The 27,244-nt window shown below is 46.6% G+C and overlaps 1 protein-coding gene across 1 annotated transcript in view; it reads left to right on the top strand.

The window, feature by feature from the left end:
- Positions 1-3,950: 3,950 nt before the first annotated feature.
- The window catches only part of GRIK3 (glutamate ionotropic receptor kainate type subunit 3), a 104,444-nt gene continuing 81,150 nt past the window's right edge, over positions 3,951-27,244 (top strand). Inside the window, exons 1-3 of the mRNA XM_036853278.1 lie at positions 3,951-4,029; positions 15,806-15,982; positions 26,969-27,226. Of these exons, the coding sequence (XP_036709173.1) occupies positions 3,951-4,029; positions 15,806-15,982; positions 26,969-27,226 (514 nt within the window). The remainder of the gene's footprint in view (positions 4,030-15,805; positions 15,983-26,968; positions 27,227-27,244) is intronic.

Below are 27,244 nucleotides of genomic sequence, written 5' to 3'. Positions count from 1 at the left end.
CTATGATATCTACTATTGAAAAAAAATCTGCATGTAAGTGGACTCCTGCAGTCCAAACTCATGTTGTTCAAGGGTCAACTGTATATAGAATGGTATACCACTCAGCCATAAAAATAAAAAGGTGAAATCTTGCCATTTGTTAACAACACGGGTGGACCTTGAGGGTATTAACGTAAGTGAGGTAAGTCAGACAGAGAAAGACAAACACTGTATGGTTTCACTCAAGTGTAGAATAAAATAAAATGAACAAGCCAAACCAAACAAGAACAAACACATAGATACAGAGAACGTAGTAGCAGTTACCAGAGGGGAAGGAGGGTGGGCAACACGGGTGAAGAGGGTCAACTGTATGGTTATGGATGGAAAGTAAACTTTTGGTGGTGAGCACGCTGTAGTGTATACAGAAGTTGAAATATAATGTTGTACACGTGAAACTTATATAATATTATAAACCAGTAAAATAAAAGAGTGCAATTTTGCTCCAGTCCTGGGAATGCACCTGCTGTCCTGCCTGTTATAAACTTGGGCTTTTCTGAGTGGCTGTGACCAGAGGGGATTATGAGTCTCTCTGGCTTTTGGTAAGAAGTGTTCAGCTTTCTGATCTCAAGGCTTCCTATAGGGAATCTCCCCCACCACTTTAAAGCCCCAAATTATATTCTTACTTTTTGTGGTGTCCCCTCTTATCACGTCAAGGCATAAAAGCCACCATCCATGTGTTACCTCCCTCAAGTTTTGTTGTTTAGCCATTTCATGCTTGCTTAAACTTGTACGTCCCATACATATTCCTTTATACTCGAGAAATACTTATTAAGTGCCTACTATGTGCCAGGCATTGTTCTAGGCACTGGAGAGAAAATAATGAACAAGTTCTTTATGCTCAAACAGCTTATATTATAGTGGTAAGGGTGGGGGATGAGGCAGACTATAAACTAGGTAACAGATATTTGAGGTCATTTCAACCTACATTAAGAGCTTTGGAAAATAAGCGGGGTATTTCAGGGGTAAGTGTCTCCCCTATTGTTTATCTGCTGTGTGCCTGGTGCGTGACACGTGGGAGGTGCTTCCTGAGTGTTTGGAGAACGAAGGAAGGGCTGAGTAGATGAACAGCTCTATCAGTGGTGTCTGTGGGGGGACAAGGTCACTTGGAATTCCTTTGTAGGAGCTGAGAGCTTGTGAAGATGCAAGCAGTCTCATTGGCTAATGATCATAATTAAGTCAGAATCTCTTATTTCAACCCAGTGCCTTGGGGAGAGAGGCACAAAGTATGGGGCTGGTGAATCGGCTTCCCATGCTTCCCTCCCTGCTGTGCCCCCGCCCCTGTGAGTTGAGTGCCCACACCTGCCCAGGTGCACACACACACACACACACACACACACACACACACACACACACAGACACGTGCTAATGAGAGCCTAGCAGAGTAATCACGCCTCTAAGCTGCGTTAAAACAACCTGTAACTTGTGTCCCAGAATCAATCCAGTAAAAACAAGACCCGTCACATGGACCCCCTGGTGGTAAGTAGATCAAATACTTTCACCATCATACTTTGTTATACTTTCTCCATTCTTTCTTTGTGTGTCTCTGGTGCTCAGGGCTGGGGACCAGGTTATGTGGGGCAGACTGAGATGTGAAGGCTTTAGCCCTGAACCTCAAATAGCTCATTCCTCAGAAGGGGAAAAGAAACTTTTGCCCAAATCACTGTGAGGCAGCAATTCCCAAAGCGTGTTTTCAGAGAGATGCTCTGCCAAAAGAGGTTTCCATGGTTGTCAAGTAAGTTTGGGGAATGTTGCCTATGCTCCCCACCTCTCAGAGGCTGCGCGTGAGCACAGCAAATGCCCAGAGAACTTCTGCAGGAAAGGAACCTGCTCAATCTTGTGGACGGTTTTTTTTTGTTTGTTTGTTTGTTTTATTAATTTTTGGCTGTGTTGGGTCTTCATTGCTGCACGTGGGCTTTCTCTAGTTGCAGCGAGCAGGGGCTACTTTTCGTTGCGGTGTGTGGGCTTCTCATTGTGGTGGCTTCTCTTGTTGCGGAGCCTGGGATCTAGGCGCACGGGCTTCAGTAGTTGTGGCATGTGGGCTCAGTAGTTGCGGCACGTGGGCTCAGTAGTTGTGGCTCGTGGACTCTAGAGCGCAGGCTTGGTAGTTGTGGCACACGGGCTTCGTTGCTCTGCGGCATGTGGGATCTTCCCAGACCAGGGCTCGAACCCGTGTCCCCTGCATTGGCAGGCAGATTCTTAACCACTGTGCCACCAGGGAAGTCCTCAATCTTGTTTAACTTCTACTTTCCCAAACATATGGAAGACTTCACCCTCCCTACACGTCGACTGTAGCTTCCCAGCGTTGCTGAAACAGCAATGACACAATTTTCCCTCCAGTCAAGACAGAGGTGCCCATTCTCTGTTCTACCCAAGGCAGCTTAGTAGATGGAGTCGGAACCTGGACAGGGAGAAAAGAGAAAGCGACAGGACACGTCTCCGGAGCAGGAGAGAGGAATCTACTACTCCTGGCTGAGGAACCCCGGCTCCCTCAACTGGGGTGGTTCAGGCACCACGGGGCTGCAGCATGGGCGTCCCTAGTGAATAGGGAGCTATGGGAGGGACCAGAGGGGTGCCAAGGTCAGCTGGGCTGTACTGCCTAATTCCAGGAGGTCAGTGCAAAATCACAAGCTGAGACCACAGAGGAGGTCAGCGTATGTGAGCAGAAAGTGGACTTCGAGAGATTTGGGCTGCATTTGTGTTGGTTTTTTCTTTAATGGGGGGGCAGGCCTGCAGGATGGGTGGGCCGAGAGCAGACAACCATACTGATATTTTCAGCATCTTGAAGTCCTGTCTTTTTTTTTTTTTTTAAACTTTTCTCATCTTACATTCAGTGCTCTAATTTCTATTTATTTATTTATTTATTATTTTTGGCTGTGTTGGGTCTTCGTTTCTGTGCGAGGGCTTCCTCTAGTTGCGGCGAGCGGGGGCCACTCTTCACATCGCGGTGCACGGGCCTCTCACTGTCGCGGCCTCTCTTGTTGCGGAGCACAGGCTCCAGATGCGCAGGCTCAGTAGTTGTGGCTCACGGGCCTAGTCGCTCCGCGGCATGTGGGATCTTCCCAGACCAGGGCTCGAACCCGTGTCCCACGCACTGGCAGGCAGATTCTCAACCACTGCGCCACCAGGGAAGCCCATTGAAGTCCTGTCTTTAAGAGTTCCCACCTGGGAGAAGTGTGCCCAGGAGGCCCACCTGGGAGACCTCATCCCAGAGTCAGGAGCCATAGGGGAGGGAGTGGGGGGCAGGGCCTGCAGGTCAACTTTGTGTTGCGGCCTAATCAAAACAGCGCGTGTTTTGCTCCACCAGACCCCCTTCTGTCATTCCAGCAGCATTGTCAGAGAAGAAACAAAACAGAGAAATGGAAGTTGATTCTATAATTAGTGCACTTTCTTCACTGTTCATTCGGGATCTCCAGAGATCAATTAGCTTGCTTTTAAGCTAAAAGGCATCTGAATAAGTATTTAACCTGCACGGCAATTGATATTTAAAACAGATGAGGATGGGATTAATAATGCAGAACAGGCTGGCTCCTTCCTCCGCTAATTTCCCAGGTTCTACTCCCCCTGCCCCTGCCCCTGCCCCTTGCCTCTGCCCACACCGCATCCCAGTGGCCTTAGACTGGCCTCCTGGCCTCCTCAGGGCAGGGCTGTGGGCAGGCAGGCTGGTGCTGAGGGAGGGCTATCTTCCAGGTGCTGACACCACTGTGGAGCAGGGCCCCGGGTTTGGAGAGGAGCTTCTGTTAGGGCTGCTTGGAGGGTCCACCCCCAGCCAGAATCAGGTCCTTTCTTTACAGCCATCCAGCCATGTCACCAGGCACATAGCACCCTATCTACCCCTGCAAGGGGCAGGGGCCTGGAAGGTTGCCTACTGAGGGCAGCCCAGCCTCAGCTTCCTCCTCTAGTAAAAGCCGATCATGGCCAGAGATGGGGAGACGGAGGAGCTTGAAAACTGCAGGACCTGGGTATCCGCCCTGCTGGGCATCTTTGTGGCAGGTGGTCTGGAGGATATTTGTGTGCTTTTTGCTTTGTCATTTAAGTATCAAAGTCCTGAACAGGAATTAGCTTTTAAAAGCAAGTAGTGTGTGTGTGTGTGTGTGTGTGTATACAGGCACACACTCATGTACTTATGGACGTATTTATTTAATAAACATGTCTCAACATCCTCTCTGTGCTAGATAGTGTTAGACACTGGAGCGGGAAAGAGATGCCAGGACCACTAAGGTGTGTCTCCACCCTCCAGATGCCCACAGCCTAACAGGGAGGGAGTGGGGGACATGACACGTAACACAGGTGAGGGTGGGTACAGAGGATGAATTTGGAGCTCAGGGAAGGCGTCTTAGTTGGGAGCTCCCCAAAGCATATCCTGCAACAAGTTAGGGTGCGAGTGGTTTATCTGGGAGATGATTCCAGGAAGTATGGCGATGGAGCAGGAAAGTGAGATGGGGAAGGAGGAAAGCCAGTGAAGGTGCGTCCGCAGGTGGCTTGTGCTGTGGGTAACTGGGGCTCAGCCCCGCTGGGGCCCTATGAAAAACTGGGTAGATCTTGCCTCGGAATTGCACCTTTGAGGGGCGAGGAAGCCGGGGTTCATCCGCCTGCTCCCTGCCTCCTCAGCTGAGGCTCTGCTGAGCTCAGCTCCCTGGCTCTTGTGTTCTCTCCCTCGCTCGCCACAGCTGCACCGTCGCCAGCGTATTCCAAGGGGGGCAGAGGACATGTCTGCAGGCAGCCCCTGGCGGGGGTGGGGGGGAGGAGGACACAAGGACAGCGTTTGCTACACAAGGCTCAGAAGAGAAATATGGAAGCCAGCTTTGGAAGGAGGAAACAGAAGGAAAGGCGATCCAGGCAGAGGGGAACACACTCGAAAGCACAGAGGCACGAAGGGGAGGGTGACACGTGCAGTGTGAGTGGACGGTGTCCTGCGTGGAGGAGGTCAGGCTGGCCCGGGAAGGGCCTCGAATGCCAGGCCTATGGCTGGCCTTTCTGCTGTGGGCAGGTGTGCATGGAGGTGGGCTGTGTGACGGCTCTGCCCATCAAGGAGGTGGGACAGCCCCACCGGGGACTCGGGATTCAGGATCTTCTTTGCTTTGGCCCCTCCGGCAAGGGCGCCCACTGCCCCTGGGCCCCTGCGCAACAGCCCCCTTCCCAGCAGCCCTGGCTCCTGCTCTTCCACCTGATGACAGCCCATCGGTCATCAGGGTCTCTGGGCAGCATGGGAGCCTCCAGCCATCCTCCCGACATGGTGGATTCTGCAGTATTTGACTTGCGCGCCCCTGAGTTGTACAGACAAAGCTCCGCATATCATCAGATCAATTAAAACAACTGCCACCAGGCCCCGGGACTCCATCAGGAGCCCTCCCCTGGGGCCCCCCGGGATTGCAGTCCTCTCCCCAGATCTGTTCTTTCTCTGGATACCCCCATTTAATTTAAAGCCCCCCAGCTTCCCTGTCACTACAAAATTGTAACTTCTTGCCCTTATGAGGGCTTACAACGTGCCTTAGACGATTTATGCCATTTAAGCCTCAAAATAGAGCTATGTTGTAAGTGCTACTAATATGCCTGTTTTCAGACGACCGAACAGAGGCACAGGGCAGGGAAGGGACTTGCCCAAGTTTGCACAGCTGGGAAATGGCGGGGTCAGTTCAAATTCAGGCAGCCCGACTGTGGAGTCCACAGGCTTGACTGCACTCCCATTCTGGTCCAGACTCCAGGGTCTTCTTTGATGCTCCCTCTAGCAGGCCCCCACCTCCCTCCTTCATCTCATCACAGATCAGTCCTAGAGAAGCAAACCCAGCAGCTCCCCTCCTGCCTGGCCCCTGCTTCACTCCCTCCCCACTGGCCCTGCCCTAGCCCAAGTCCCCATCCTCAAGAACCTACCCACGGCCATTCTCTCCCTCGCCAGTGCCACGTTCCTTCCACAGCTCAGCTCTGAGCAGGGCAGATGCTGCCTTATCCACGGAGATATCCATGGCTCCCTCTTCTCCGAGTCTCCCCAGCTTTCCAGACATTCTGATCACGTGGAGAGTTTTTACCCATAGCGATTTTATGTGATTTTATGTGTGCCCCTTCTCTCATTTCCACCTCCTGAAGGCCTGGGAGTATGCCTAACCTCTCTCTGACTCATCTAGTGTTCAGCCTGGTTCCTTGTTCATGGTTGTAGCCTATAAACTGCTTGGGGAATGAATGAATGAATGAATGAACGAACGAATCAACGAACCCAGAGGAGGGGAGACACACAGACTCCTTGTCTTCTCTCCCTTGCCCAGGACCTCAGAAAGCCTATCCTTGGCACTTTTCCACTGGGCACTGCTTACCTTCTGTAAACCACCTATTCTGCCCAGTGGGGGAAGTCAGCCAGTGTGTCCCCCCATCTCCTCCTTCTGCTGAGATCAGGGCACAGAGAGGCCCAGAAGCAAGTCCCCAGGCACTGCCGGGGCCCTGAAGAGCTGGCTAAGGTGCAGTAGAAAGCAGAGCCTGGTTCTTCCAACCCACGGGCTACAGAGAGCCGCAGGGGCCCCGGCAGGGAGAAGAGGGAGCCCTGATCAGAACAGACAGGGAGGCGGCCCGGGAAGAGGCTGTTGGCAACAATCTCACTGATTAGCGTCTCAATCTCTACGACACCTTGGAAACTTCAGAAAAAGACCAAAGCAGACTGGAAAAGAAAGAACAGACTTAGGCCCCAGAGGACTGACGGTGCCTGGGCCTGGTGCTGGGAACGTGAATGTCTCCTGGGACTCGGCTGCCAGACAGACAGGTGGCGGCATGTTGCAGGCTCGGCCGGAGTCTGCCAGGCTCACCGCAGTCGGGGCTGGGCTGGCTGGGCTGCCTTCGCAAGGGCCAAATTCAAGAGCACAAAGTTGTTCAAGAGAAAGGAACATCTCAAGACTCCAGACCAGCCCTAGACAGTCATGAGGTCATGGGCTTAATCAGCGGACTCAGTCTTCTGCTTGCATCTGCCCTGGGACCTGTGCGCTGGAGGGGCTCTAGGGCCACTTGCCCAGAGGGAGTGTGTGTTGGGGCAGCAGGGGCTGTGGGCGGTGCCTCCTTGCTCTTCATGATGAGACGTGGCAGGACAGCACCACGTATTTGAGGTCACAGGCCACCGTAGGTCACCTGGGAGGCAGGGCAATGCCACCGTTTGGGCACATTTCCAGAGACAGAAGAAGCACTCTTAAAAATAAGGGTGTTTATGCTTAGGGCAGTCAGAATGTTTCTTGAAACATATGACAACATGTCACTGTAGAAGGAGCAAGAAGGAAATCGGTTCCGGTTGGCACAGCTAGTTCGAGCGCTCCTCCTCCACCCCCGGCCTTGCGTTTCGCTGTCTGTAGATGAGGTTAGTTCTGAGCGGTGGTTTTCATGCTGTGCCTGGTGGAGCCCTGGGGGCTACAGAGCCTTCTCAGGAACTGTGGCATCCAGTCTTTAAGAGTCCAGATGATGGAAATGGGCTTGGGCAGAGGTGTGCTGGTAATCACGCTCTCCAGGGGAAAAAAAAAAAAAAAGCCCTCATTTGTAGCACCTGCTTATTTCTGTGGTGTAAACATTCTCGTTGTGGCTGCTTTCAAGCTGCCAGTGGTTTAGTAACTCACTTTCACAACTCCTGAAAAGTTAACAGTTGGCACTAACAAGCTGGCTTTGGTTGCAGAAGAGAATTTACCACATAGTAGTTTTCACAACCTCTTTAACCTCCCTGGGCCTCCGTTTTTTCTTGTGTAAAATGGGGCAATAATCATTTCTGTCTAATGGGGCTGTAGAGGTTCTTGTAATAAATGAAGCAGGTGGAAAGCATTCAGCATCATCCCCAGCACATAATCAGTTGTGTTATTGTTATTATTATTATTGTTATTTGTTTTACCCATTGGGCTTACACTCAAGATTTTGTTGCAAGGAAATGATCCAACTGCACCTGTGCTCCACCCCTGCTAACATCTTCTGGGACCCATCACACAGCGCGTGCACACACACACACACACACACACCATCCTATTTCCTCAGCAGCCCTGGTGTCTCTGCTCCATTTTATTAAAGCAGAAAGCAGTGACAATTATTTTCATAATGAACTAGCTCTTCAAATTAATGCCAATTACGCTATGCAATCATGATTAAGATTATGCATTAATCAACGGTGCCAACCTACTTATTAGCCTCTTTAAATAATGATCATGAGGAATGTATGGGAAGGGAGAGAATAGAGAGGAGCCAGTTGAATGGGGGAGCTGCTCTGAAGCGGGGCGGAGTGCTCTTTCCAGAAGCCAAGACCCAAAGCAGCCTTTCTTCCATGGGGCGGAGCCTGAATTAGAACCCCAGCCCATCAGACACTGAGCTTCCAAAGCTCCCTGATCTATAGAGCCCCCTGCAAAAAAGAGAAAGGGGGCAAGAGGACCCAGAAGGGAGAGGGTAGAAGAACCCTCAAAGGTTTTTCAGTGGATGAGGTTCGGTGCCACCCTTCCCTTCCTCCAAAAGAACTGAAAGGTAAGTGTGGTTGATACTCTCCCTGAAGCAACGTCACCTCTATCTTAGGTCAGGTCCCCCAGATGCAGAGCCTGAGTCAAGGATTCAGATACCTGGGTTGATAACAGGGAAGAGCACTCTTTAGGAAAACCCTGTTGGGGAGTGAGCAAAGCAGGATAGGGAAGGGGACAGGGATGGACCAAGATGCAGCCTTGGGTAAGATCTGGTCTTCGTCCGATGCAAGGTGGGGCTGTTGGGAGGGGCTGTGGAGCATACCTGCACCACAGAGTTATACCCACCCTGAGGCAAGGGGACCACCCTTTTGAGCCCCAGTATCATTCAGTCATTGGCTACACACTGCCCCCTGGGAAGAAGTGAGAATAGTTCTCTAGAGAGAAGGGCAGCCTGTGAATGGAACCAAGACTCAAACCCAGGTCTGCTACCTCCAGAACCCATTCTCTGAACCTCTGCACTGTATCTAAATATTTGCTGCCTGGGTGTCCCAATACATTCAAATTTGGGGGATCATCTTGCCCTTAATGTTCAAGTAAAATGACCCATCCTTGCCTGTGTTTGGGGGATAGAGATGGGGGAACAGCCTCTCTCCAGCAGCATCTCTGAGCTGCCCCAGGGCTTCTGGTTTCTCCTAATCACCTCTTGTTCCAACTTCCTTCTCTGCTGAATTTTCCATCCTCTCTCATCCCACCTCCTGCACCCCTTGTCCTCTTTCTACCCTGATTCGCCCTGTGCTGGACTCTGCCCACCTTCCTTCACTGTCCCCAAAGAGCACAAGCTGGGGTCAGTTTTCTGTGACCAACTTTACTAAATGATGGGGCTCCTGTAAGGAAGGAGATGACAGCACACACACACATCAGGCTAACTGGGCACAAAGAACCAGACATCACTGTGTTAATGTGGCCCTTCCTGCCGTGGCCTCACCCGCCTTTGGTCCTGGGATATATTGTCCTCTTCTTTCTCTCTTTTTGGGCCCACTTCCTGTCTATTCCCTTACTCTTGGGCCCTTCTCTCCAATCCTCCCCACACAAAAATTCAACATCCCATCTTTGTTTCTTTTGCACAGCAATTCAGTACTATCATCGTCTTATCTTCTCCATCCAGGCCCTAAGGTGCTTTTCCCTCTGAGATAAAGGCTGCCCTTCCCCTGGAAGAGGGCACAGACTACAGCCCACTGGCCAAATCCAGCTCACCCCCTGTTTTTGTAAATAAAACTTTATTGAAACATAGCTGCATCCATTGTTTACATATACTGCTTTCATGCTACACTGGAAGAGTTCATTAGACCTTTTGGCCCACAAAGCCAAAAATATTTACTATCTGCTCCTTTACAGAAAATGTTTGTGAACCCCTGCCCTAGAATGTAGACGCTCAGAATTCGTTTTGATTTTCTAAATAGCATTGTTTCACTCCTACTTTAATAACTGCCCTTTACTAAGTCCTCACCATGTCCCATGCATTTAGCTACATTGTTTTCTTTCTTTCTCGCAACAATCAACCCTTGGAAGTGTGTACCCCATTTTGCAGATGGAGAAACTGAGTCTCAGAGAGAGTAACTTCCTCCAGTGGGTAGAGCCAGGGTTTGGACTGAGGCCTGACTGTCTCTGGAACCTGAGTTGGGAACAGCTGATTACCGCACATGCTGGTTACGGTCATCTATGGTCATCTGTTTATTGTCAGCTGAGTCCTCCTTGAGAGCAGAGGCCCAGGACTGACTTCTCTCATCCCAGCACCCAGTGACAAGTGGGCAGAGACCAGTGGGTATTCATGGGACTGAATTGTGTATCCTCTGGGCTTGGGTCTCAGTGGCTTGAGACCCCCTCTCTCCTCTCCTCCCCACCTGCCAAGGTCTGAGAGGCAAGCAAGGATGTGTGAAGCCCTAGGAAATGGCCCATTGTCCCATGACCTTTGACCCTCATTTGGGATGGGGCTCTGTAATGACTAGATTTCTCCCCAGCCTTTCTTGGAAGAATTTTTTTTTGATGTTTACATTTTAAAATATTAAAAATAATACTTATTCATTGTAAATAATTTGGAAAAATCAAGAAACTACAAAGAGCAAGATTAAAAGTATCCATAAACCTCTTCTTCCCAGAGAAACTCACTGGTACCATGGTATAGATCCTTCCAGTCTTTTGTCTATAAATATAGTTATGTGCTTTTTATTTGATAAATAGGTTTCATACTGTAATATTATTTTGTTGCCTTTGGGGGTGGGCAGGATGAGCATTTCCTGTATCATTAAGTATGTTTTAAGAGCGTTTTTTAAAAGCTTTTTTCCTTATTACCAAAGCTCCGTGCAGAACATTTCGGGGGAAAAGCACTAAGCAAAAGCAGTCCATTATCTTTTTACTTTATAGAAAGAACCTTTGTTAACATTTTGGTGTACGCTCTTCTGGTATGTCCTTTTTGATTTTAATTGGAATTGCATTAAATTTGTAAATTAATTTGAGGAGAGCTGACATCTTTACAATATTGAGCCTTCCCTTCCAGGAGAAAGTTATGTCTCTCCATTTATTCAAGTCTTCTTTTATGTCCCCCAGTAAAGTTTTGTAGTTTTCTTGATATAGGAATAGCACATTTATTGTAAAGTATTTTATTTTTTTGTTGTTGCTTTTGTGAATAGGGTCTCTTTTTTCCCTTGTAATTCCTCACTGTTTATTGCTGATTTATAGGAAGGCTATACATTTTTCTATATATGTTTTATATGCTGGTCCCTTGATGAGCTTTCTGTTTACTTTCTACTAGGTTTTGATATGATTCTCTTGAGTTTTTAAGAGAATGGTAATAAGCATCTGCAAATAATTTGTCTTTTCTCTGACTGCATGACCACAATTTGTTATTTTTGCCTTACATACTATGATTTTAAAGACTATTTTATTATGGAGGACGTCTGTCATATATACTTAGGGAGAATGGTATAATGAATCCCTGTGTACCCACCACCTGGCCCCAGCAATCAGCGACCCATGGCCTTTCCTGCCCTATCTGCATTCCCTTCACATCCACCCCTCCCATATTATTTTGAAGCAAATCCCGGACACCATATCCTGCCATCCAATACCCTGACTGTTAATGCCTACAAGTTGTTCTGCCATATGGATGGGTTTTAATATATTGAGTAATCTGCTTTTGAACATCACGTTGTTTCTATTTTTTTCAATATTATTTCAAGATACTATTTTAAGAATATCCTTATACATAAATGTTTATGTTACTCTAACTTTTTCTAAATTTGTATCCATAGAAATGGAATTACTGGATCATATGGTATTTTGATCACTTATTTTCCTTTAAACACATACACACAATCACATGATGGCTTTTCTGATTAGAAATATAACACATGTTCCCTGCAGAACTTTTTGAAAATACAGAAAAAGCACAAAGAAGGAAATTCAAGTCACCCGTAATCTTCCCACTCAGAGAGACACCCTCTTAACGTTTGGGGATGCAGTCTTCTCGTCTTGTTTTACGGATGTGCTCAGCATGTTTCTGCATCCCCACACAGACTCACATGCATGCACACTATGTGTTACAAACTGTAAGCCTGCTGGAATACCCACGGGGGTGGGAAAGCAGCAGATTTATTTGTTTACTTTTTAAAATATTCACTGTTTTTTTAAAAAAATTTAAAACAATTGAACAACCCGGATACTCATCAACTGGTGGTGAACGGGTAAATAAAATGTGGTACATCCATAGAAAGTAATACTATTTAACAATACAAAGAAATGATGTACTGATACGTGCTACAACATAGATGAGCCTCAGAAGCATTATGCTCAGTGAAAGAAGCCAGATGCAGAAGACCACACATTGCATGATTCCATTTAAATGAAGTGCCTGGAAAAGACAAATCTCTAGAAACAGAAAGTAAATTAGTGGTTGCCTGAGGCCAGAGGGTAGGGGGTGAAAACAATGATTGACTGTAAGTGGGCACCAGGGATCTTACTGGGGTGATGGAAATGTTCAATAGCTGGATTGTGGTGATGGTCACACAGTTTAGTAAATTTACTAAAAATCATTGTACACTTAAAACGGTGAATTTTGTGAAATTTCTTCATGTAAATAATACCACAATGAAGCTGATTTTCTTTTAAGAATAGAGGTTTATTTTGGGAAAATAAGCAGAAAGAACAAAATAAGAAATCTATTACATAGGACTGTTCACTTGTGTTGTTTTGAAATGGCTCCTCTTCTTTTGTCAATGATATGAATCCCTCCTCATCGTCCTTCTATTCTTCCTCTTCTAACGTGGGGTGTCACACTGCATCTCCTGCTTTACGACTTTTGTTTTTCACTTAAAAATATATCATGGATACTTCCCAATCATTAAATGTTTGCTATTATATGGGAATATATGACAAATTGCCATTTATTTACTGTTTCTCTGGTGTTGAGCATCTCTAGATCCGCCTCCTCACACATGATCTGCGTGCCCACCGTTGGAATCAATTCGTAGAAACCAAAGATATGAGCTCAAGATGTGAGCATTTTTAAGGCTTTTGATACATTTCTAATGGCCATCAAGGAAGGAGGGTGTACCGGTTTCCACTTCTACCAACAGTTAAGCAAATGTTTGTTTCCAAACACCCTCGGCAAAGCTGGGACAGGCAAAAATGGTATTTCACTATTGGTTTAAATTGAGTTTATTTGACTATTAGAGTGGATGCACATTTCTTCATATGTGTTAATAGCTCCTTTGTATTATTTTTTTTTTCTTTTGTGAAATGCCCATCCTTGCCCTTTGCACATTTTTCTATTGGAGCATTTGTCTTTTTAAAGTGTTTTAAGTGCTTTTTATAAAATAAGAACATCAACCTTTATACTGCTATATATGTTACCTATATTATTTCCAAGTTTGTTGTTTGCTATTTAATTCTGTTTATGGACATTTTGAAATCTACACATTTTATATTATTTCTGTGGAGTTATAAATCTTTCTCCTATGGTTTCTGACTTTATTGGAATGCCTAGGAAGGCCTCCTCCACCTCAATATTGTATAATATCCACCTATATTGTCTTTTTAGGTAGTTTTGTAGAGTTATTTGCCCCCTTCCTTCCCTTACTTTCTTGCTATTTAATCTTTGCTCCATCTGGAAATTTTTTTTTTTTTGATATATAGCTTAAGATTGGACTCTAACTTAAATTTCTCCCAAATAATTGAATAATTGTCTCAGCACAATTAATGAATAATTCATCTTCAACCTTCTGATTGGAAATAGCCATCTTTATCATGTCTTAAATACTTATCTCGACTTGAATCTTTTTCTGTGGGCTTTTATCTCGTTCCATTGCCCTAACTGTTCTCATATACCATTAGGACATGGTTTTAATTATTTTGGCTTTATGATATATTTTAAATCTGGCAGTGCAAGTCATCTCTCATCTCTTTTTAGGCTGTCTCCTGTTTACTCTTCCAGATGTATTTTAGAGTCATTTTGTCAAGTTAAAATATATATATATATATACACACACACATATATATTCTTCTATGATTCTCACTGGAATTACATTAAGCTGAAAAAGTAATTTGGAGAAAAACTGACACCTCTATCCTTGACCCTACCTACCCAGGAACATGACATGCCTCCTCGTTTAAATCTATTTTTATGTCTCTCACTTAAGGTGTTTTTGTCATTTTTAATATTAGAGTTGGTTCATGATTAGTTATTTACTATTTTGTTGGTATTGTAAAGGAAATCCTTTTGCCATTAACTTTTTACTGGTTGTTGCTGATTTAAAGAAGCACTTAATTTGTGCTAACTGGTCATTGAACTTGAGTCTCCTACTAGTTCTTACTAGTTTTCACGTTTAGGGATTATTTTAAGAGCTTTTAGGAAGACCTTTATATCATTGGCAAATAAGAATTTTCTTCTTTCCAAGGGATGTGCCTCTAAATTCTTTTTCCTTCTTATTTCATTGGTTAATGGTGTGGTGTGACTCTACACACCTCCTCTTTTTTTTTCCTTTAATGAGAATGCCTCTAGTGTTTCACCATTAGTGATATTAAAGGCCAATTTGAGCTGAAGATGCTTCAAGGAAGTATCTCTTCTAGAGCTAGATTATTAAGCATTCTTTTTTTTTTTAACATCTTTATTGGAGTATAATTGCTTTACACTGTTGTGTTAGTTTCTGCTGTATAACAAAGTGAATCAACTATACGTACACATATATCCCCATATCCCCTCATTCTTGCATCTCCCTCCCACCCTCCCTATCCCATCCCTCTAGGTGGTAACAAAGCCCCAAGCTCATCTCCATGTGCTATGCGGCTGCTTCCCACTAGCTATCTATTTTACATTTGGTAGTGTATATATTTCCATGCCACTCTCTCACTTCATCCCAGCTTACCCTTCCCCCTCCCCGTGTCCTCAAGTCCATTCTCTACGTCTGCGTCTGTATTCCTGTCCTGCCCCTAGGTTCTTCAGAACCTTTTTTTTTTTTAGATTCCACATGTATGTGTTAGCATACGGTATTTGTTTTTCTCTTTCTGACTTACTTCACTCTGTATGACAGACTCTAGGTCCATCCACCTCACTACAAATAACTCAGTTTAATTTCTTTTTAATGGCTGAGTGATATTCCATTGTATATATGTGCCACATCTTCTTTATCCATTCATCTGTCGATGGACATTTAGGTTGCTTCCATGTCCTGGCTATTGTAAATAGAGCTGCAATGAACATTGTGGTACATGACTCTTTTTGAATTATGGTTTTCTCACGGTATATGCCCAGTAGTGGGATTGCTGGGTCACATGGTAGTTCTATTTTTAGTTTTTTAAGGAACCTCCATACTGTTCTCCATAGTGGCTGTATCAATTTACATTCCCACCAAATTTTATCAAATGCCTTCCTGCATTTTGTGAGTTGATCATATCTTTTTCCCTTTGAACTATTGATGTGATGGAATGATATTCATAGATGTCTTTATACTGAACCACCCTTATACTCCTGGAATACAACTCTGTGGTCATGACATGTTATCCTTGTAATAATATTCTGGTAGATTCTACTTGCCAGCACTGTATTGAGAATTTTCATAGCAATATTCATAAGTTGGTCATTTTATTTGGGCTCTGTTTGTCAGTCTCTGTTATTAGGAATTTGCTAGCTGAGTGAAATGAACTGGGAGGTTTTCATATTTCTTATGCTCCAACACAATTTCTACGTATGGGGATAATCTGGCATATTATTGAACATTTGGGGGAAGAATCTTGCCCATAAAACCTTCTGAACCAAGCGTCTTTCTTGGCAGCCCTCCTCCTTCCCCAGCACACACAATTTTACCCATCTCTCGCAGGAGGAATCTTTGAGTATGCAGACGGCCCCAACGCCCAGATCATGAACGCCGAGGAGCACGCCTTTCGATTTTCTGCCAACATCATCAACAGGAACAGGACACTGCTGCCCAACACAACCTTGACCTACGACATCCAGAGGATTCACTTCCACGACAGCTTCGAGGCCACCAAGAAGGGTGAGTGGGCCACCCCCACTGCTCTCTTTCTGGCCTTGGGAGGGGTAAGGCTGTGTTTGCTGTCCAAGGTCCTTAAAATGTGCCAAAGCTCTGGTTGGGTTTGGGGCCTAGAGCCTTTTCTGCCTGGTTTCAGGACCAGCCTCTGGCGCAGTTCCGCTTAGGTCGTGTCATCTCTCAGGAGCGGCAGTTTGTCCATCAGTAGTTTCCAGGCCACAAGCAAAGGCCGTGAGGGAATGAGGGGGCCTTGGGAAGGGGTGGGGTATGAGGGGTGGGGTCCTGAGATGGGTAAGGAGGCCAGCCCAGGTCTCCAAATCCTCTGAACCAAAGCCAGCACTTTCAAACTTAGTTTTTCTTTCATTGAAATCCTGCCCAGTATATCAGTACTTAAAATATATATAAAACAGATTATGTAGAAGTTCAAATATGCAACACTTACTTGCCATAAAAAGACTTACTCAAAACAAAAACAGCTGCTGCTATGAGTACAACAATTTGACCCCAGCTGTGGATGATACTTGAAGTCTGACATTGGCCTCAGCATTCAGTACGTTTCCATATTTTTCTTTTTGGCTGCATAATAACAAGAAAACCATAATTCACAAAAATAATTGTAGTAAATCCAATCAAATAGTTTTCCCCATACCTGAATTTTAAGAAATCAAAAATAAAATATTGGGCTGTGTTCTTTCGCATTAGTGACACGTTTACAATAAACTCCAATGACTGCACAGAAAGGACTGAAGATTATTCTAAGATCCTCACTAAAAAAACAAGGTAACTTGTCAATACCTGAATGAGCTAGCAGGTTCCAGTGTGGCATATAGCACATTTGAGGATACCAGTATGCTCTTTTGTTGCTGTCTTTAAAAATATCATTCATATATATGTGTAATTGGCATTTAACTTAAAGTCTGGAAATAACTTCCATAGAACCCTAGAGTTCCATGGAACTCCATTAAAAAAAAACCCTCAGACCTAAGGAATCTCATTCCCAGGGTCATCCTTCCTATCATATGCTATCATAGCCCCTTGCTTCTCTTCTTCAAGGCCCTTATCACAATTTGTAATTAAATAATTGTGTGTATTTAATGTCTTTCTCCTCCTCTCCAACACAGCTGAGAGGAAGGCTCCTTCTTCTTAACTGATATAGCCCTGGCACCTAAAAGACTGGTATATATTAAGTGTTCAATGAAATGACCATTGAATGAATCAATGAATGAGTAGTGGGAGAATGGGGCCTGGGAGGCTGAGCATCATTACCCAGAATCCTTGTCAGCTGAGCTGACAGCATCATCCATGCATCTTGGGGAGACAGGCCCATCCACAAGATCCCCTTGGTCTTTCTAAGGGGTTCCCAGTGGCTAATCAAGGTCTCCTGGGCTCTCAGGTACAGACCTGCCAAGGTGCTGCCTGCTGCCATCTCTGTCCTCCAAAACCCCATTGCGGGTCAACACCTCAGTATAGAAAGGCAGAGTAGCATGGGCTTGGAGCCAGACATCCTGGAACTGCACTCTGTCCATTCTGATATTAGTTGTGTGACCTTGCACAAAACACACAGTGCCTCAGCTTTTTTTCGTCTACAAAATCGGCACACTTCTGTGAAGCGCTTAGGACAGTGCCTGGCACATATGAAGTACCATTGGACTTGTTCTTATTACATTGGCTGCCTTGCTCTCCACTCCCTGAGCCATCAGGTCAGGGGCCTCACACCTTCAGGCGCTTTCCCACTGCGGGTCCCTGTCTCGCCCGCCCTGCTTCTCCTTGCCTTGTGTGCAGAAGGTCGGGGGTTTCCTGGCATGGAACACAGCTGTCACTGACATTTTAGAGGCCACTGCGTCAGGGCCAACCTGCACACAAGCTAGAGGCACCCCACCCTGCTAGCCTTGTAGAGTGGTCCTTCGCGCATCACTCCATCCCTCCTCTGCCCGTGCTGCCGTGCGCTCCTCCCTGCCCACATCCTCCTGGCTCTTTCCCAGCATGCACTGTGGCCATCACTGTGGGGTCAGGTCTCCATCTCCCTGCTGAGAGTCCACGCCGGCACCCTCTGCCCAGCCTTGTCCAGCTAGAAAATGACTGACCTCAATCAAAACTGCTCAGTGAAAAGGTCAAGACACAGAACAAATGCCCGGAGACGGAACAGAGAGGCCCGCGTGGACACCACCCCACTAAAGGCTGGGTTGTGTCTTCTGTCTCTTTTGTCTAAAATTCACTAAAGGAATAGATGACTCTTGAGTGGTGCACATGCCACTCAGCACAGGGACCTTGCCCAGCAGTGAGCCCGAGACAGAGCCTCAGAGCCTGCTGAGACACTTCCTCCAGCAGGGGCTCACAGTCTCACACTATGTGGAGTTGCCTGGTGGCGGAGGAGTAGACCCGAGACAGAAACACTCAGCTCTGGAAGTCCAGCCAGATGGGTCCAAGTGACCAAAGCCACAGCCCCTCCCCATCCTATAGCAGGTCACGTGCCTTGTTTGTTGGAGGGCCTACCTAGTCCAGCACTGACGTGACCCTCCAGCCACATCTGTGCCACTGGCTCCCTCAGTCTCTGGGTTCTAGCCATCCCTGCCGTCCTCAGGTGCCATGCTTCCTCCCACCTCAGGGCTTTTGCACATGCTGTTCCCTCTGCTTATAATTCCCTTTCCCCATCCCACCTCTTTGTCTAAAGACCTCCTCCTTCTCCTCCCAGCCTTCTGGTCCTCAGGGGAGCCCTCCACAAGTTCCTGGACAAGGTCAGGTCTCCCTGCTTCCATCTTATAACACTCTGGACCTTTTTTTCACATCCCTGACCCCTGGTGGTGTGGGTGTGGGTGTGGGTGTGTGGGTATAATTATATGATTATCGTCCATCTCTTCCGCTAGATTGCACATCCCTTTGCCTCCTCACTACCGTTCTGTAGAATCACGGTTCTGACTGCTGGTGTCATACACCAGTTTTGCCTGTTTTCGAACTTTACACGAATAGAATACCAATGTGTACTTTTGTGAGCCTTGCTTCTTTCACCCTACAGTAGATCGGTGAGATTCATCTATGTGGTTGGACGTAACAGTAGTCTCTTGTTCTTCATTGTTGTGTAGTGTTCCATTACATGAATAGACCACAGTTTTTAAAAATCAGATTTACTGTTGAGCATTTGAGTTGTTTCCATTTAAGGCCACAGAGTAGTTCTGCTATGAAAATTCTCATCGATGTCTTTTGGCGCACAAACATGCACGTTTTTCGTTGGATACCTAGGAGTGGAAATGTGAGGTCATCCAATGTGCATATGTTCAGCCTAACAGTTTTCCAAAGTTGCTGTACCAGTTGGCACTCCCCCCAGTAATGCAAGACAGTAGTAGTTGCTCCACATCTTTGCTAACTCGTGGTAAAATCCATTTTATTTTCGGTGGTTTATGTGGCAGATGTCTCACTGTGGTTTTATTTTGTTATTTCCCTGATGACCAGAGATATTGAGCATCTTTTCAGATGCTAATAGATCATTTGGAGCTTCCCTTTCTTGGAGTGCCTTTTGGAGGCTTTCAACCACTTTTGAAAATTGAGTTGCTTGTCATTTTCGTATTGATTTGTATGAGTCTTTTATATATTCTGGATACGTGTCCTTTGCTGGATATACATATTGCATATATCTGTTACAGATGAGCTTGCCTTTTCACTCTCTTGGTAGTATCTTTTGAGGAGCAAAGTTTTTCATTTAAAGGAGTCCAATTTATCAATATTTTCCATTATGGCTAATGCCTTTTGTGTTCTGTTTTTGTCTATCCTAAGGTCATAAAGATATTCTCCTGTGTTCTCTTCTGGAAGCTCTATTGTTTTATCTTTCATAGTTAACTCTATGATCTATCTCAAATTGATTTTCTGGGTCGGGTGGGAGGTAGGAGGTGAGGTTTATTTTCTCTACACAATGCTGGTGGAAGTGAAAACTGGTTCAATTTCTCAGGAGAACTGTTTGGAAGTATCTACTAAAACGAAATGTATGTCTGGAAGGTTGTTCCTAGCCACTTTCTTGATAATAGCCAAAAGCTGGAAATAAATGAAAGGTCCATCAACAGAAGAATAGATAGGTGGGGGGTATAGTTATACAATGGAATTGAATCAGCAATAAAAACAGAACCAGCTCTTGCTACGCACACCATCACAGATGAGGCTCACAGACATATTGTTGAGTGAATGAACAGTGGTCACCTCTGGAAGAGAAATATGAACTGGAAAAGGGAAGACGGAACCTTCTTAAGTGTTGGAAATGTTCTATGTTTTGATCTAAGTAGTAGTTACATGAGTTCAGTTATACGTAAAAATTCATAAAAGTCTGTGCTTAAAATTAACGCATTTTACTGAATTGCATTATATCTCAATAAAAAAATGTAAGTGGCTTCTCTCTACTGTCACTCTCCCTTAATGTCCTTTTGATAATATACCTAAGACAGACCCCTGCTGTGGTTAGAAGCACCCCTGTCTGACCCTGGAGGCATTTCTGCTGTTGGATCATGCTCCCCACTGGGGACCCTCCATCCCTTGGGGAACCCCATGTTCTGTGATCTTTATTTTTTCTTTCCATCTTTGGTTTTTAAAAATGTATTCCTCGGGAGTATCATTAGGACTCTTCCAGAGGGGTGAACTTGGGCCTCATTCTAATTAACCCAGTGATAATTCATTTTCCCTAGGCAGAGGTTCTCATCACGGCTGGATCCAGCCACCTCGGGCCATGTGGGTTGAGGGGATGCAGAGGCACGGAGCCTGGCACCACCTGCCCTGCCAGCTCTGGTTGAATGAGTCCTTTCCTCCACATGAGGCCCAGGAGGCCTTTCCCCATTAACAGGGACTTTCACTTATTGTCTTTAGTTTTAAATGTTTTGTGGAAAATTAAAAGATCAGTGACTTCCAGGCAGTGCCTGAGCCAACAACCCAGAGAACGTCTGTGTTTTCTTCCAAGCCTGACCGGAGTGGGCCTGGAATCGACCCAGCCCTCCCCAGGCTCCTCTGCCTCCACTTATTCTCTGGGCTGCTCAATTCCTTTTAAGACACACATTGATCGGGATAATTTTTGCTATAACTACAATTGCCATGCAAAGTGGGTGGGTGGGGGGAGCTGCATTCAGGCTGTGGACTCCTGCAATGACTGTGAACAACTGAGTTACTATAAAATGATCAGAAAATGGATTCAAAACTGAAGCCACAAATAATGTAATTACCGCTGTGTGTGCTCAGGGCTGCCAGAACAAGAGTTGGCTGCTGCCCTGGAAACATCTGGAGATAAAGCTTCTGCGGCTGCTGCTGCTATAACCCTACCCTGGTCCCTTTGGGGCAGCAGTGTCCTTCCAGGCTGGAAGCTTCTCAGAGGGTGGAAGGAACATGGAAGGGACAGGAAAAGGGATGTGGAGAGAGGCCGTGGAGAAGACATAGGTGAAGGGCAGGACTGATGCCTCCTGCCACCCAGCAGTGAGATCTAATCATTGCATCTCTGGGAGAATGAACCCCAGTGTGGTCATCAGGATCATATCACACTGTCGTCGCCATTATCAAAACCAATGCAGTATCACCACAGTTACTGTTATCACTGTCAGCCATGGTATCACCTCCACTCTTCACATCAGCACCAGCGTCATCACCCCTCCTATCGTCATCAGAATCACTGCAGTGACAGCAGCCTCTTCATCATCACCAATCTCATCAGTACCAGCATCATCACCACCATTCCTGCTTCCCTCATCCCTGTCACAGTCATGGCATTAACATCATCGTGACCGATCTTATCAATACCATCAAAATTGTTATCAACCCCATTCACATCCTTGCCAACATCACCATCACTGTCATGGCATCAGCATCTTCATCATCACCTCTCATCACCACCGACATCATCACCACCCTTACTGTCATCACCATCAACATCATTGTCACCTCCTTCTCATCAACACTTACATCACCATCATCATTCCTACCGGCATCATCACCATTACTGTCGTGACATTGACATATTTATCATCATCAGTCTCCTCATCACCATCCCACCATTGTTATAACGTCGTCACCTTTCCACCCTCATCAGTGCCATCACCATGATCATCAACAGCCTCAGAATATGGTCTTCACCATCACGACTATCACAGCTATCATTACAGTTACCTTTATCATCATCATCACAATCGACGTCAAAATCAAAATCACTTCCTTCAAGATTCCTCTTACAATCCTCTGCATCATCATAATTTTTGGTGGGTCCACTCTCCCCTGCCTCGGTCAAACAGGATCCCCAGACCTTGGGCCTGGGCAGCGGGCATGACCTAAGCAGCTGGGCTGGGTGAGGATGGAGGTGGCAGGGCAGCATTTGCCTGCCTGCTTCAGGGTATGGATCAAAGTAGGAAATCCAAAAGACAGGTTCTTGGAGAGGGTAGCGGGAAGGAATGAGACACAAAAGTTATTCAACCAAGTCATCAATCAGAAGGTCCTAGAAGGAAAAGAAAAAGAGTAGAGGCAGTAGATAGTAGACTGGAAACCAGGGACATCAGAGGACCGCTAGGAGGTCCAAAACAGAAAGAGGAGGTAGAGCATGAGAGAAACCTACAGATTTCACAGCGTGCCTACATCTTCAGGTTTGGGCAAGAGGAAGTGACCAGGCCTGGATGGTTGTCCCTCACTATCATCATCTCTTCCATATTGGTGTCCAGTCTCTATGGCTACAAAATGCTCAGGGAGCACCTGCTTATAAGGGGACGAGTGGTCAGAGAGACATTCAGTAAACCCAGAGAGCAGAAGAACAGCATGAATGGGCAGTGAGAGTATAGGTCAGGACATGGCCTCCTTGGGGCATGGGCCCTGAAGAGGAGAACTGTCCCCAAATTGGGCCATTTACCAACAAACCTAGAGTTCCAATTTTTGAAGCATTTATTATCTCTAGGGTTTATGTCACACACAGTCACACAGAGTGCTGCCCGAGGTTTATTCACTCTAGGGTGACAATAGCAGGGACGAAACAGTGCTTCCCAGACTTGATCTCCAGTCCCACCACTGTAGGAGCACCAGGAAGGCACCATGTGCCCTATTTTGTGTCCTCTCTTGCACTTGGCATGGGCCATGAGGAATCCTGGTCACCCAGGAGATGCCCTCTGTGCTGGGCCTGCTACCTTCCACACATGGCTGTGCTGTCCCGTGTTCCAGGTGCTCCCAGCAGACTTCTGGCAATAACTAGCCTACCCCCCGGAGTGCTCTTTCACCCAGACCATAAGTGGCATTCTCTGATGTTCTCGGGGGAAGTACAAATTTCAGGAGAAATAACTAGGTTATACAATATCTCCTATTCCTAGGAGGCAGTAAGGGAGGAGGGGTGGATGTCAGTGGAGAAGAAAAATACCCTGAAGACCATACATTATGACCAATTCAAACCACCCTGTATTTTTGGATCCCTTAGCCCAGGCAAGAGGGACTCTCTCCCAGGGCCTGTGCTTTGGAGGGGCTGCCCTTACCCTCCCCTGGTTGATGTCCCCTCTGAGTACAAGGGGCCAGTCAGACCAAGGGGACTTGCCCACCAGGAGCCTGTGCCCTGCCCTTCTAGTCTTTGCTCCAAGTATCTAGAACCCTGAATTTCCTGCCCACTTGGCTCTGTGCCCATCTCTAGGCCTGCACGAGCCTCTGCCCTGGCCTGTCCTCTGGAGGGAGAACCACACTCCCATAGTCACACTCCTAGGCCCTATGTAGGGGTGACCAAGAGACAGCTGTTTGCAAGGAGTGTGGACAGAGCTTGGACATAAGAAGTGGGGTGTCCACATGGAAAGTTCAAGGCCCTTTATGGTTCAGGGTGGAACCAGTGGTCAAAGGAGGGGGCAGTGTAGAGGCTGGTGACTTCTCTCCCCACATCACTGAGGAGGAGAAGTCTCCGTTCTCACCTGACTTTCCAGGTTGTTAGGAAGGCATATTTGCCAAGGTAGGAGAAAAGCACATGTTTTATATAACAGTTTGTTAGCTTGACTTAACAACATTTAAATATTTAGCCACTGGGTGTGTGGGCCTCTCTTTGTTCTTTGGCCCTGGGCCTTGCAAATCTTAGGGGTGAGCCTGAGCCCAGTAGGTCATTCCCAGAGGCTCTTGAGGCAGCCAGGATGTGCCTGAATCCACTGTGTATCCATGTTTTGCCTCCTCCTACATGCATCATATGTTCATAAGTGTGCACATAGCGTCATTCCCATGGCCACAGGCTGGTGGGTGTGCTGATGTGCCATTGATGGTTGCAAGTGACAGAAAGCCAAATCCTAACTTGTTTAAGCAAAAAGAGAATGTATTGGTCCATGTAACCAAAGTCCAGGGTTCCACTTGATCATGGGGCTCACATTTCTTTCTCTCTCTTAGCTCTTCTGTCCTCCACACTGACTCCGTTCACAGACAAGCACTGTGATTTTTCTGTGAGCACAGGGGGCTACTCCACCTCCACATCTTACCTCCTCCCAGGTCCAGTTATAGCAGGAAGTTCCCCCTTTTCAGTGGGAGGTCTTCTGCCATCCCGTTGGCTCCAACTGGTCACATGGCCATCCTCCAAACCAAAGTCTGTGGCCTGGGGGCAGTGAGTGAGCAGTCGGCTGGGGTCTGGGTCCCTCGCACTACCCCCCCGGGATTGGAAGTGGGAAAGGCAGTGGAGCCCAAAGGAAAACTAGAGACAGTTGCCAGAGAAAAGGCAGTGGCTCCTGGGGAGCCCGTGACTGCCCCTGAGAGGTCCCACTTTATGGATCTTTTAGACACAATCCCTGTAAGCCTATGCCCCGCTTTGAGGCCCAGCTGCCCTCGTTTCTGCTCATTTCGTGCTCTGCTGTGCCCACTGATGCTTGCCCTTCCCAGGAGCATCTGCCGTCTGACCTGCCTGAGTCCTTGGGCCTCCCCCAGGAATGTGAGCTGTTTGAAGGCAGGGATTCAGCGTCGATTCACTCAGCACCTACTCAGACCAGATTTAAGCACTGTTGAAACAGCAATAAACAACACAGATCAAGCCCTTGCCTCTCTGGAGCTTACCACATTCTAGTGGGAGGAGAAAGTCAACAAATGAACAAGACTTCAGTGGTCATTTAATAGATAAAGAAACAAAGCAGGTGTGGGTTTTCGGGAGTGTGGCTGGACAGGGATTGCTATTGCAGGTTGGGTAGTGATGTGTTTCTAATAAGACACAAAGGTGCAGAGACCTGGAGGAAGGGAAGGAAGGAGTCATGTGGATATCTGAGGGAAGAGCATTCCAGCCAAAGGGGACAGCACGTGCAAAGGCCCTGAGGCATGAGTGTGCTAAGCATGTTTGAGGAACATCGTGGAAGCCAGTGGGGCTTGAGTGATGTGAGGAAGGGAGAGAAGGATGTGAGAGGAAACCAGAAAGTGGTAGTGGTGATGGGGACAGGGTGGGGAAGAGCTGCAACAAGTAGGTCCTCATTAACCACTGTAAGGACTTTGGCTGCAAGACTGAGTGAAGCAGGAGCCCTTGGAGCAAAGGAGTGATGTCATCCACCCTAGGTTGTGAAAGGTAAGATGGCAGGAGGATTACAGAGGAAGCCAGAACTGGTGAGGAGGCTTCTGCAGTAAGGCAAGCAAAAGGTGATGGTGGCTTGGACGGGGGTGGGAGTGGAGAGAAGTGGTCAGATTCTGGTATGCTTTGAAGGAGAGGCAGCAGGAGTTGCTGATGGGCTGGGATGTGGGCTATGAGAGGAAAGGAGTCAAGACAAAACCAGGGTTTGGGGCATAAGGCACTGAGACAGTGGAGCTGCTGTTTACTGGGATGGGGGAGGCTGGGAGGAGAAGAGGGGGTGACGTGTTGAACACGTTAGGTCTGAGATGCAACTTAGGCATCCAAATAGTGATGGTGAGTGAGAGGTGAGATGTACAAGTTGGATGCTAGGGAACGGGTGGGGCTGGAGGTTTAAGAGTCACCAGCAGGTAGGTGTTTCATTCCTATATGTTTCTCAACTTTCCCCCCAGAACAGGACCAGGTACAGAGCTGGTGATGCTAATCACAGAGATGGTAACATAAAAATAATCGTCATTTCTATTTCACGAGTGCTATGCTGTGTCTTTTTTTGTGAATTGAAGTTATAGTTGTGTTAGATTCAGGTGTAGAGCAAAGTGATTCTGTTATACACACACATTCACACACATATATATACACATACATATAAACTATTGAGTATAGTTCCCTGTGCTATGCAGTAGGTCCTTGTTGTTTATCTATTTCATATATAGTATAGTATATCTGTTAATCCCAAACTCCTAACTTATCCCTCCCCCTCTTTCCCCTTTGGCAACCATAAGTTTGTTTTCGATGTCTGTGGGTCTATTTCTGTTTTGTAAATAAGTTCATTTGTATCATTTTTTTAGATTTCACATATAAGCGATATCATATGATATTCATCTTTCTCTGTCTAGCTTACTTCACTTAGTATGATAATCTCTAGGTCCATCCATGTTGCTGCAAATGGCATTATTTCATTTTTTATGGCTGAGTAATATTCCATCTTGTGTGTGTGTGTGTGTGTGTGTGTGTGTGTGTGTGTGTGTGTGTGTGTATGCCACATCTTCTTTATCCATTCATCTGTTGATGGACATTCAGGTTGTGTCCATGTTTTGACTATTGTAAATAGTGCTGTAATGAACAATAGGGTGTATGTATCTTTTCGAATTAGAGTGTTCTCTGGACATATGCCCAGGAGTGGGATTGATGGATTATATGGTAGGTCTATTTTTAGCTTTTTAAGGAACCTCCATACTGTTCTCCATAGTGGCTGCAGCAACTTACATTCCCACCAACAGTGTATACTCATTATCTCATTCAACTTCCCTATGATTCTCTAAGGTGTGGGCTATTACAACCCCAGTTTCCAGATGAGGAAACTGAGATTCAGAGGGCTCATCAGTCGCCCACCTCAGAGGGGTTTTCAAGAGGACTGCTCCCCATGCCCCCAATGCCCAGATGCCTGATGAGACAGCACTGACCCCTGTACCAGCCTTCCCTCCCTCTTTCTGTTGCAGCCTGTGACCAGCTGGCACTGGGGGTGGTGGCGATCTTTGGGCCATCCCAGGGCTCCTGCACCAATGCCGTGCAATCCATCTGCAACGCGCTGGAGGTGCCCCACATCCAGCTGCGCTGGAAGCACCACCCACCGGACAACAAAGACACCTTCTATGTGAACCTGTACCCGGACTACGCCTCTCTCAGCCATGCCATCCTCGACCTGGTCCAGTACCTCAAGTGGCGGTCGGCCACTGTGGTCTATGACGACAGCACAGGTGGGTAGCCAGGCCTGG

Source organism: Balaenoptera musculus, chromosome 1 (genome assembly GCF_009873245.2).
Source record: "Balaenoptera musculus isolate JJ_BM4_2016_0621 chromosome 1, mBalMus1.pri.v3, whole genome shotgun sequence".
NCBI classification, from domain to species: Eukaryota; Metazoa; Chordata; class Mammalia; order Artiodactyla; family Balaenopteridae; genus Balaenoptera; species Balaenoptera musculus.
This window is presented reverse-complemented; position numbering and strand designations above follow the sequence as displayed.